Genomic DNA, 11986 nt, shown 5'->3' with positions numbered 1-11986 from the left:
GGCGGGACGGGGCCGCCGGGAGCCGTAGTCCGTCCCGTGGTGCCCCGCGCGGCGGCCCAAGATGGCGGACCGGCGGCGGCAGCGCGCCTCGCAGGACAGCGAGGACGACTCGGACTCGGCCGCTTCCGACAGCGCCGGCTCCGCCGCCAGCGCCGCCCGCTCCCGCTCGGCCTCCGGTTCCCGCTCGGGCTCCGGCTCCCCCCGCCCGCCGCACCGCCCGCCGCGCGGCGCCGCCGGGGCCCTGAGCGCGGGGCCGCGGGGCCGCGGGGCCGAGAGCGCTGCCGGCGGGGCGGCCAAAAGCGCCCCCGAGTCCGAGTGTGTGAGTGTGGGGGAGGGGGGCCGGGCTGGGGGGCCGGGTGAGGGGGCTGCGGGGGGGCTGGGGAACGTGAAGCAGTTGGAGGGCTCAGCGGGAACGGGGGTGGCACTGGGACCTGGGCGGGGTTGGGGGTCCCTGGTGTGCGGGGGGGGGCGGCTGAAGGCCGAGCAGGTGGGGAGGGCTGGGCTGAGACCCCTGCCCCGGGCAGGGGGTTCCCCCTCTGTCCCGACTGCCCGCTGGGGTCCGGTCCCTCAGCCCGGGGCCAGGTCTCATCTTTCCCAGTTCTCACCACCCTTTTTAAAGTGTGGTCACTGAAAAGCTTTTTTTGGGGTGGCTGGGGAGCTGGCCCCCCCACCTCTGTGGGCAGCCTTTCTTCTCTGGCAGTTTGCAGCTGGGTGCAATTTTGTCCTGTCCTGGGTTTGTGGTGCTGGTTTGTTCAAATTCCTCCCAAACCACAGAGTGTTTCTACTCATCCCTTTTGGTGTTTGGGCCCCTCTTGTCAATGTGCTGACTGGTTTTATTTTTGATCTGAGGTTGTTTTTTACCGTGTGGCTCCTTCACTCTGTCCTTTGACTAGAAACTTTCCCTGCTCTGAGCTGTTCCCCTTCATCCAGCAGCTTCTCTCTGCAGGGCTGTGTTTGTGTCGCCAGAGTCTCTAGCAGATGTCTGCCTGAGCTCGCCCCTGCTTGGCATCTGCTTGTTACTCCTGGGCTCCTGCTTCAAGTAATCTCCTTGTCCTTCCCTGAGGCAGCTGTCAGGGTCTCCCTTACTGAGGTGTCTGTCCATGTCACTCTTTTCCCTTCCCAGGCTGCCAGCACTTCACACAGTTTTCCCTCGAGCTGTGTTCCCCCAGAGCAGCTCAGCCTGGAGGGATCTTAGGGAATGTTGGGAGCAGCTCTGACGTTGTTTCTTCTTTCTTGGTCGCTGAAGCTGAGCTGCTAAGGGCAGATGCAAAAGGACCAGGGTCAAACCTTGTCATTGTGTCTGGGATTGTAGGATGCTGCAGGGACATGGCTGCTGCCCTTCACCTGTGCTAACACACCTTCCTCTCCCTCTCTCTGCAGGAAAGCGAGGATGGCATTGAAGGAGATGGTGAGTAACTACTCTGTCTGGCCCTGCGAGGGCTGCAGGCGTGCAGAAAGTGAAAACCAGACAAAATACCTTTCCTGGTTCTCCTGCAGTTGTTGTCATTCCAATTAATAGTGGGCAAATGTGCAGTGCAGGGACAGCTTGCCCCAGACTTGCCCTTGCTGCCTCCTGTGTGAGCCAGCAATGCTGCTCCTCAGGGAGGCTTTGGAGCTGCTCAAGGGCTGCCCGGGGACCCTTTGCCCAGGCCCTCCTGCAGCACAGGGAAGCTGCTTCTGTTCCTGCCCTGACTCCAAACTCCTTTCTCTCCCCCACAGCTGTACTCTCGGATTATGAAAGCACAGGAGACTCGGAGGTAAGAGGAGTCTCTGTCCTGCTGCTTAGAGGGTTCTGCTGAGTGGCTGTGTCTTGCATAATTTTAGCACAAAACCCAGTTTGTGTCCTTGGTTCCCTGCCCCTGCTGCAGTGATTTCCTTGCTCTCCAGACACCAGCTCGTCCTCTTCCCACCAGCCAAGTGGAGACTGGGAGTGATCCCAGATCCCGTGTTCCGAGCCCCTGGCCAGGCAGTTCTGTGGTGAACAATCCTGGTGCTGGCAGGAGCTGCCTGTGGACACTGGCAGTTGGATTTGCCGTGGCCCAGAAGGGTGTGGAAGGAAGCTTGTCAGGTTTTAATTAGTTAAAATTTAAAAACTAAGTGTTGTGTTGGCAGCTTCCCAGGCAGCACCCCTGTCTTCTGCAGCTGGGGGGGTAACACCCTGCAAGTGCTGGCTGCTCTGCACTGAGAAAATCCCCCCTTGTGTGCACCAAGACCCCCTGCCTGTGCCAGGGAGGGAGTCTTTGGCTGGAGTTTGCCTGTTTTTTTAGTTCAGAACCATAAATTTAACATCTCCAGGAAGTTTAGAGAAGTTCTGGTTTCTAATGATTACAGTGAAGGTTTTCTACTGAAAACCCTTCTCTGGAGACGGTTTTGGGGATCTTGAGGTGGGGCAGCAGTTAGAAGAAAGCATAAAACAGCAAGGCAGATGATATTGAAGCTCACAGGGGCTGTTAATTTGTGAATTAATCACTGCCATTAATGAGGAAGGCAGCACGGGGAGGGTGGGGGCAGCTCCCAGTGTTGACTGTGCAGCAGCTTTTCCAGCCTGGAACGCTGCACGGAGGCTCCCTGGAGGCTGGGCAGCTCTGGTGCTCCCTGGGCTGCTGGAGCAGGGGGGTGTTGCATCACTGACATGCCAGGATGACTCTGTTCCTGTGCCTAAAAATAATGCCACGTCTGGGTTTCCCCAACGTAAACAAAAGGAGCAGTTGATGTGCAAATACGCTGTGTTGAAAGAGAAAAATAGAGCAGTCTTTTTGTTAATGACACGGAGCTATTTTTAGTGTCAGCTCCAGCCTCAGCAAGGCTTGGGCTCCTGGAGGGTGAAACGAGGTCACGCTCCTGTGAGCAGAGTGCTGGGAGTGAGTCAGCTGAGTAACTCCAGGGAATTTGGGAACGCGGCACTGGCTGGATCCGGGCCCTCGGTGTGGGAAGGAAGGGACGCTCTGAGGGCCCTTGCTTGTGGCTTTGTGGGAGAGCTGGTCCTGGCTCTGGAAAGCCCAACTGGTGGATGTTGGTGGGGAGAGGTGTTGGGTTTAGTCTTTGTTTTTTCTATACAAATACAGAGATAGGAAGGACCTGGAGAGCTAATCCTCTGCTGTGAGAGAGTTGGGTCTCTGACAGCTGGAAGAGGGATCTAACTCCAGATTTGGGGACAGATTTGTGGGAAAATTCCTGGAGGACCTGCTGCTAAAGGGGCCTGTTTGAGTAACTTGAATCTGTTTCAGGTGCAGGAAGAGGATTACAGTGAGGAAGAAAGTGCCAAAGTGGAACTGAAGCAGGATAGTAATGGTTCCTGTGAGTCAGCAGCAAAAGCAGAGAAAGGGGATGAGAAACCTGACCCCAAAGGTGCTGTGACCGGGGAGAGGCAGAGCGGGGATGGCCAGGTAGGTGTTAGACGTGTTCCCTGAGTCATGGGGGGCTTGTGGCAGAGGGACTGCTGCAGTGGTGAGAGCTGGCTGATTTTGACAGGAGAGCACTGAACCTGTTGAAAATAAAGTTGGGAAAAAAGTTCCCAAGCACCTGGACGACGACGAGGACCGGAAGAACCCAGCCTACATCCCACGGAAAGGGCTCTTCTTTGAGCACGACCTCCGCGGGCAGACGCAGGAGGAGGAGGTCAGGTATGTGGGTGTCCCCTGCCCCTCTGGGGTGGGGGGCTGCCTCCTGGGCCTCGTTTGGCAGCACGGCTGGTTGCCTCAGTGTGCAGCTCTGGGAAGGTCTCTGCTTCAGTTGCCTGCTTGCAGCGTCCTGCCAGGACATTTTGGCTCCGTGTTTTGAAGGAAAAACCAAGGGTGGTACAGAAAAAGAGCCCGTAAGAAAAGCCTCTTGCCAGGGGGCAGGGACCCTTTGTGCTGCTTTTCAGAGGTAGCAGCGGATAGAGCAGCAGCAGCTGCTGGGCAGGAGGAGTGGGAGGAAGAAGAGACAGTGTCTCCTGTGCACACCCTGCTCTAGAAGTGCTGGGTGGCTGCGTGTGGGGCTGGTTGGAGCTGCCTCTGCTTCACAACCACCTCTTGGTCCTCCCCGTGTTGCTGTTCCAGGCCGAAGGGTCGCCAGCGGAAGCTGTGGAAGGACGAGGGCCGCTGGGAACACGACAAGTTCCGGGAGGACGAGCAGGCCCCCAAGACAAGGCAGGAGCTGATTGCTCTCTATGGCTACGACATCAGGTCAGCTCACAACCCCGATGACATCAAGCCGAGGAGGATGCGCAAACCAAGGTGAGCAGCAAAGTCAGACTAGAGCCTGGCCCATCCTGGAGGGACACTGGTCTGAAGCCCCAAATGGGAAACACCCCTTCCCCCCCACCGAAAATGGCTTTGGCTCCAGGGTAGGATCTTGGTCCTGGGAGTTCAGGATGCTGCATCCTGGAGAGGGGTTCTCTGGTACAGCAGTGTCTCTCACCCAGGGATTTCTTTCCAGTCCTTTGCACTATTTTCCTCCCTCAGGTTTGGGAGTCCCCCTCAGCGAGACCCAAACTGGTCCAACGAGAGGCCAAATAAGCCCCCAAGGCACCAAGGTGCAGACAGCACCTCGGCTGCCCCGCGAACCTTCACCAGCCGGAGCTCCGCGGGGACCGGGAGGATGCCCCCCCCTCGCAACTATCCGAGGATGGGGGGCTACAAGGAGACCCGTCCAGGCTACCGTGCTGCAGAAGCCAGTGGCCAGCATCTCTCTCGGAACTGCGAGCAGGCCAAGCAGGAGAACAGCTACCGAGGGAAGCGTGCAGAGCAAACCCCATCCAGGGACCAGTCCCCCGAGATGGAAGCAGCTCATGTCCACAGCAGCCCTGCCAAGGAGGAGGTCACCCTGGAAAACCAAGCTGCAGCTGCCGATGCTGCACCACCACCACCCGACAGACCAGTTGAAAAGAAATCTTATTCCCGGGCAAGAAGGACCAGAATCAAAGCTGGGGACACGGGGAAGCTGGCAGATGAAGTTCCCGCCTCGGAAGGGCTGGCTCCTGTGCCTCCAAAACCTATGCAAGCTGAGACGTCCCCCCCACCAGCCAAGAGCAGTAACTGGGAGTCACCAGTAGAATCCAGCTTGGATGGACTCGAGCAGGAGATGACCCAGATGAATCTCACCGAGCAGAACTGGACCCCAGGGCAGTCGCAGTTCATGCAGCCCCGGGAGCTGAGGGGTAAGTGGGGTGGAAGTGGGGGCAGCCTCCTGGTTTTCCACTGCAGCCCCAGCCAAACGCAGCTGTGCATTGTGTGCTGAGCCAGAGCCTCTGCCTCAGCCCAGCCCCAGCGTGGTGGGATCCGTGCTGGTTGTGGACATGGTTAGATAGGGCAACCCAGAAAGGAAAGAGGGGAAATTAAACATTCAAGTGCAGGTAAATTGAATTAGGGCTGGGAGGGGCATAAAACAAATCCTTTCCCTCTCTCTGCCCTGATTTGTGTTGAAAATGGGGGAGGTTCAGTGAAGCTGAAAGCCTGTGTGAGGAGCAGACAGCAGGGACTTGCTGGATCTCTGGGACCAGCAGCTGTCACAGGAGTAGGGCAGATAAGGAGTGTTGTGCTCTGCTGGCAGGTAAAGGTGACAAGTAATCGGGTTCATGTGATGCCCTGCTCAGGAGCAGGAGGGAATTTCCACTCTTTATCAGCTTATTTCCTAGCAGTGGGATTTGATTGCCACTAGCTGAGGCCTGACTGGGATCAGCAAATCCATTTGTGCCTGGTAGGAGGAATCTGCTCCGTTGGCAGCAGCCGGTGAGGGAGGTGCATGTGGCAGAGTTACCCCCGTGCAGAGGACGGTTCTGGTTGAGCATGCATGTGAGAGGTCATTTGGGGATAATTATCTCTTTGCAGAATTAGAGTCTGTTCTGGGGAGTCATAGAGTTCTTCCTGAGGGAAATAAAACTGGAGCAAGGAGAAGAAAGAGACTCTCTGCTTTCATAAGCATCTCTTGAGGTTTAAGTCCTGAAACCGTCAGTTGTCTTGCACTGACCTGACTGGTAACATCTTGGTGTGGGGAGACTCTTGGTCCCCACTGCAGGGGCAAGTGAGCAGGGTAAAATGTGCTTGTAGTAGGAGAGTTCAGAAGTGATTTGCAGCTGAGATTATGTACTTTTTGCTTTTTGATGCTGAAAAATGAAACACCTTAACAAATTGACCATGAGGCAGCTCTAGAATGCAGGCAGCAGACCCCTTTCTGTCCAGAAGGACAGATTGTTCTGCTGTCCCATTGTTCCATCTAGGAGTTGACTCCTGGAGGGATGTGGCTGGATGAGCCAGCCAGTAGGTCCTTCTTTGTGCCCAGCATGAATTCCTGGGTGTGTGTTTGCAGTACTAGTTATCCGTGGGTGCTTCCAGCATCTGTTTTCTCCATTTTCTCCTTTTGGAATCTCCTGTGATCAGTTTGGTCCTGTGGTTTGAATGGTGTGCTGGAGCTTTGTTGTTTGGATTAAAAGGAGCCCAGGATCAAAGTGGTTACACCCTGCAGAGGGTTTAAACTCCAGCTTTTCCAGTCCCACGTGGATCCTTGTTTCTGCTCTGAGGAGGCCCCTGGTCTCTGCAGGAACAGAGCTGAGATCAGCACCTGGGCTTAGAGCTGAGGATTTTAATTGTTTTTCAGCAAGATTTAAAAGGTGTTGAGCAGTGTGGGTGATCACAGTGTGGCACAACAGCTTCTAATTTGTGTGGAAATGTTGAAAATTGTAACCTAAGAGATGGAAGTTGATGGAGGCTTCTTGTCATGAAAGCAAGAGCCTGTTTGTGATTCCATAAGATCCCCAGGCTGCTGGCATCTCCCAGCAGGGTGAGGTGGCTGTTTATGGACAACCCATGCAAACCATAATAACCAGTTTGTTTCCTCCTCAGGTATTCCTAACCATATGCACGTGGGAACTGGGCCACCACCTCAGTTTAACAGGATGGAGGAAATGGTAAAGCCCTTTGTGTGCAGGGCTGACTCCTGCTTTTAGCAGCGCGGTTATTTGTTTCTGGCCTGTGGCAGCCCCGTGTGGCCCTGTCCCTTCTGTGGCTGGTCATGGTTTTTACTCTGTGACCCAGGTGGAGGTTTGCAGGGCCAGGGATGGGGGGAGTGGGTGGGTACCCCCTGGCCAGAGGGGGTTGCTGATCCTGATGCCTTTGGGCTCTTCCAGGCAGTGCAGGGGGGCCGCGTGAAGCGCTACTCATCCCAGCGGCAGCGACCGCCGGTGCCGGAGCCTGCACCTCCCATGCACATCAGCATCATGGAAGGGCACTATTACGACCCAAGTGAGTGTTCCACTCCCCAGGCTCCCTGTGAGCTCTCTGAGCAGCTGGAGCCCCCACCTCCTGTCAGGGTTGGGTAGATCTGAAGGCTTTGTCTTCCCTTTCCTGTGTAAATAGTCACGGCATCATCTCCTGTTGGTGGCTCAAGAACTGCTCTGAGCCTGCCTGGTCAGTGTTTGAACCCACTGAGATACAATCAGTGTTTCCACCTCCCTGTGCTCTTTAGGTGACATGGGAACTAGGATTTAAAATTAACTTGAAATCAGAACAATGTCTCTGAGATTTAAGAGTGGGGAGGATTACAGAACAAGACTGAGGATGGATTAGGAATTTCCTCCAGCATTGAAAGTGTTGGAGAAGAAATTCCCCCACGTGTTCTGCTTTGTAAAGGGAGTAGGAGGCTTTTCTGTTGGGAGGCTGTAGCCTGTGAGCCTGGTAGACTGCATGTGACTTGCTGCAGTAGAATAAAATTCAGTGGAGCTTTTCCTTACCAACTGTTGTGTGTTGCAGTACAATTCCAGGGACCAATCTACACCCACAGTGAGAACCCAGCCCCGCTGCCGCCCCAAGGGATGATTGTGCAGCCGGAGATGCACCTCCCTCATCCAGGTGAGAAGCCAGCTGGGCACGGGGCAGCTGCCACCAGCCTTGTGGTGGTGCCTGGGAGGCTCAGCCTGTGCTGGGGAGCAGATCATGCTGGTTTCATGCAGCCTCTGTTGCTGGGGGAATCCATTTTCCCCCTGTTCCTACAACATGGAACAGACCTGCTTCCCTCCTGCCGTGAGGCTGAATGTACAGACATTTAAATGAAAGTAAAAATAGGTGTTTCTGGCCCTTGCAGCCAGTGCAGGACTGAGGTCATTGAGCGTTTTGGCAGCTGATGTCTGCAGGTCCTGTGTGGACCCTCCTGGCTGAGTCACTTCCCATCAGGGGATGCTGGGCTGTGCCAGTAGCTGTGCTGGGCTGGTTCTTCAGTTCTTGCTGCTTGTGGATCAAAAATGAAAAGAAGAAATGAGAGATGTTGAACTGACATGTTCTGTCTCCCCACAAAAACAGTTTCTTGAAGTGAATGTTCTCACCAGGGCCATGCGTGGTACTGGTGAACTGGGACCCCAGCACTGGGGAGGGGGCCGTGCACCCCTCTGCTGGGACATGCTTCCCTTCCTCCCTGCCCAGCACAGCAGCCGAGGTGTTGTGGCTGCAGGAGAGGCCTTTGGGCCAAGGGCTCCTCCCTCCTGCTGCAGGGGGGGCACAGCCCTGCTGGCATTGCCCCAGCCCTCTGTGGGACAGACCACCTATACACATGATGTCACATTCAGCTTCTCTTTGTCACTCGCAGGTTTACATCCCCACCAGACACCAGCCCCCATGGCAAACCCTGGGCTCTACCCCCCGCCGGTCTCCATGCCCCCTGGGCAGCCCCCGCCGCAGCAGCTGCTTGCTCCCACTTACTTCTCCCCTCCTGGAGTCATGAATTTCGGGAATCCTGGCTACCCCTACACCCCGGGAGCACTGCCCCCTCCGCCCCCTCCTCATCTCTATTCCAACACCCAGGTAAGCCCTGCTGTGTGTCTCCTTCCTGAGCAGGAGCCATCGAGGGGAGCAGATGGGGTCCTGGGGAGTGTGAGTTCATGCTCCAAGGCTTGCTGGGAGAGGATAGGGGGCAACTGGGCTGCTCCGTGGAGGGAGGTTGTTTACTCTTTTCCACCTCTCCGTGTGGAGTGGGTAACTGAAAGGGACTTCTCCCATGGCTGCAGTGCAGCTACCCTGGATTTAGGGGCTAGGGGGTGAATTTGGTGGATCTCCGAATTGGGATCTTCCCCTTCAGAGGAGGGGAACAGCCTGCCAGGAGCCTGTAGACCATTACATCCCCTCCAGGTCCATGCTGGGCCAAGGACACCTTGAAAATTGCTTCTGTTTGAGAAGGAGGCAGGAGGCTGGCAGCCAGCTGGTGCTGTTCTTTGGCACTGGCCAGCACACGGCTGGCTCCTCCTGCTCCATTCTCACCTCTGTGTGAGGTAGTGGCTGGGCAGCGAGGAGACCCATCTCCATGGGCACGGTGATGGGGAAGCTCCCGTGGCAGTGCTCCCAGCACGGGGCCACCCGAGCAGCACACGGCTGACACGCAGTGGCAGGCCAGAGATGTGCACTGTGCGCACTCCCTGCAGCCTCCCTGACCTTCCCTGCTGCCCTGGGCCGATCCCAGCTGTCTCCCCAGGGAATCACGCTGCTTTGGGAGCAGGTCCTGAGCCCCGGGGCAGCCAGAAGGGATCTTGGTGTGAAAGGAAATTGTTACCTGCCTTGTCTGTGCAGAAAAGCAGCAGCTCAGACAGGGCAGAGCTGCAGGGCAGAGGAGCCCATCGGCCATGAGCTGCAGCCCAGCCTGTGCCTGCCCAGAGCGGGGAGACCTGGGGAGGGCCAGGGCCAGGCTGGGGGTCCCCCAGGAGCTGTGGGTGCTGCTGTTTTGTAGCTTTGGGGAGCACAGCACAAATCAACCCCCCATCCCCCTGTGGCTGCTCACCCTTGGTGCTGGGTGGTGGCATCTTTGCACAGCCTGGTCATGTGCCTGGGGGGGCTCTTGTGGGGGGTGCAGCCCCCGCAGCAACAGGCACTGATGTTCTGCTCTCTGGGGAACACAGGCCCAGTCCCAGGTGTACGGAGGGGTGACGTACTACAACACTGTCCAGCAGCAAGTGCAGCCCAAGCCTTCTCCACCTCGGAGGACGTCCCAGCCTGTCACTATCAAACCACCACCTCCTGAGGTACCGTCCCCTCAGTGTGAATGATGCTGTTCCCCTGGGGTGTGTGCCATGCTGCAGTCTCCCTCTCCCATCCAAAACAAAAATATACATTGTTCCAAGGAAATCTCAAACTGTCTAACCTTTGACATGTCCCAAACCTCAGGTTCTCGTTGCAGGTGGTAAGCAGGGCTCCAGTTAATTTGAGTTTCTAAATACTTTAAAACTAAACCCACGTAAAAAGTAAGTCCAAAGTTGACTCTTGCTTTTTTATTTATATACTTACTGAGGGTAGAAAACAAAACACTTTTAAGAGAAAAAACTCCAACCCTAATGTCAGAGGCCATGACTTCTCTGAAAGAATAAATGTTGAGACCTTAGTAGATAATTGAGGCAGCAGACTTGAAGGCTTTCCTTTCCCTGCACTGGGAGCAGTGTCCTTGCTCCCGTGCTGTGTGCACACACCAGGGTGCCACGTGTGTGTTTGGTTTCCTTGTTCATACCTGAGAGCAGAGCGAGCCGGAACAGCCTGGGCAGGGCTGTGCTGCTGCTTCCCTGCATGGGGGGAGGCAGCACCAAGAAGGGCTGGGAAACCTGCAGCGTGTGCAGATCTACCCTGAGGTTGTCTGATCAAGGGGCCCCTTGAAAGGCCTTGGGAGGGAAAAATGTGTAACTGTGAGGAGAGGTTGGCTGAGGGGGGCTGGTTGTGCCCCGAGCGGGTGCAGGGGCAGGCAGTGGCAGCTGGTGTGGAGGGTATTGGTGGCAGGACCCTGGTGACCCCCTCTGTGTGGGGCTGCCTCAGCCTCTGCTTCTCTTTCCTCTTCCCCATCAGGACAGCAAAGGTGAGAAGTCAAAGGAGAGGAGCAACACGTAGGGATGCGGCCGTGGGAATCCCAACGCCAGACTCAGCACCTCGGCACGGAGGAAGCTCCTTCCTGGGAAAGGCTCCTTCCCTGTGCGTAGGTGAGGCAGCGGGATGAAGTCGGCTGCACCGTCTTGTGCTCAGGGCCAGGCACCTTCCCTCTCTGGTTTGACTGGTGCCCTCCCGAAAACCGCCTCGCTCTGCTGCCCTGCCCTCCCCCCGGCTGGGGCGTGGAGGTCACCCAGGAGCCAGCCCCCAGAGTCGGTCCTTGGCCACAAGTTCTCGCAACTTCTCTCTCTTACTAAACGTCTGCCCTTTTCCCTCTCTAGGATGTTAAACTCGACTGGCTTGATTGTGGTCTCTGTTTTTATTTAAGAAATGAACCAGCTCCTTCAGTAAAGCTGATTTGTTTCTTTTGGGTATTTTGAATTTGTCTGACTAACTGGAGCGCAACATCCCCTGCCCCCTGTGGAGACAGCTGATAAGTTAATTCTTCATTTCAGTTCTCTATTTTAAATTAGCAAGTTTATTTCTGCCATTGTTTAAGCATAGGAGGGACAGCTGAGTGACAGGAGCCCGTCAGGAGCCTCTGGCTGAGCAGTCACTTCATTTAGAAGCACCTCCTGTTTCTTTTTCTGAACAAGTGCTGTTGGTAACTCATGTTATTGGCATTTTCTGTCTGTCTCTGCAAGCCCTTGGTTCACATCGGGTGGGGATCAGTGCCCATGAGCACGGGGGGACCCCTTCCCTGCCACCACAAGCACCCATTGCCAAGCAGGGGCAGATTTCCACCGGCGCTGCTGCCAGCCCGGCAGCACAGAGGGTGTTTTATGGGCGTCCAGGCGCCGGGTGCTGCCGGAGCAGCCAAACCAGCTGAGCAGGGCGTGCAGGGCGGTTGGCTCCCAGCACTTGGGTGTTGCTGCTGTGGAAGTGGAAGGGGGTGTCAGAACCCGCCCGGCACATCCAGCCTGGAGGCAGCGCCTCAGCCCCCCCACCTGCCGCCCCCCAGCCCGGCGGTTCCCCAGGGGCCACGGCAGCCTGGCTTCCACCACAGGCAGTTGGAGGCTGATCTGCTGGGGCAACTGGCACCGTGGCATGGCCTCTGCCAGGCTGTGCCGTGCCAGGCTGTGCCATGCCCCCCGGCTTACCCGCAGGGCGTCACCCACCCC

The 11986-nt window shown here is 56.5% G+C and overlaps 1 protein-coding gene across 5 annotated transcripts; it reads left to right on the top strand.

The window, feature by feature from the left end:
- The first annotated feature begins 41 nt into the window (after positions 1 to 41).
- Positions 42 to 11239, top strand: CASC3 (CASC3 exon junction complex subunit). 5 transcript variants are annotated; one of them, XM_051640192.1, is made up of 14 exons: positions 42 to 319; positions 1381 to 1408; positions 1720 to 1757; positions 3228 to 3386; positions 3472 to 3623; positions 4041 to 4217; positions 4446 to 5140; positions 6822 to 6886; positions 7106 to 7220; positions 7728 to 7826; positions 8557 to 8771; positions 9857 to 9979; positions 10135 to 10198; positions 10788 to 11239. In XM_051640192.1, exons 1-13 carry the CDS (start codon positions 62 to 64, stop codon positions 10168 to 10170), a joined length of 2160 nt encoding a protein of 719 aa, XP_051496152.1. In that variant the 5' UTR covers positions 42 to 61; the 3' UTR covers positions 10171 to 10198; positions 10788 to 11239. The 5 variants fall into 5 exon arrangements, with proteins under 5 accessions (XP_051496152.1, XP_051496153.1, XP_051496151.1 ...); XM_051640193.1 differs by having other exon boundaries at positions 10758 to 11239; XM_051640191.1 differs by having other exon boundaries at positions 10122 to 10198.
- The last annotated feature ends 747 nt before the right edge of the window (positions 11240 to 11986 follow it).

This window comes from Apus apus, chromosome 25, assembly GCF_020740795.1.
Source record: "Apus apus isolate bApuApu2 chromosome 25, bApuApu2.pri.cur, whole genome shotgun sequence".
NCBI classification, from domain to species: domain Eukaryota; kingdom Metazoa; phylum Chordata; class Aves; order Apodiformes; family Apodidae; genus Apus; species Apus apus.
This window is presented reverse-complemented; position numbering and strand designations above follow the sequence as displayed.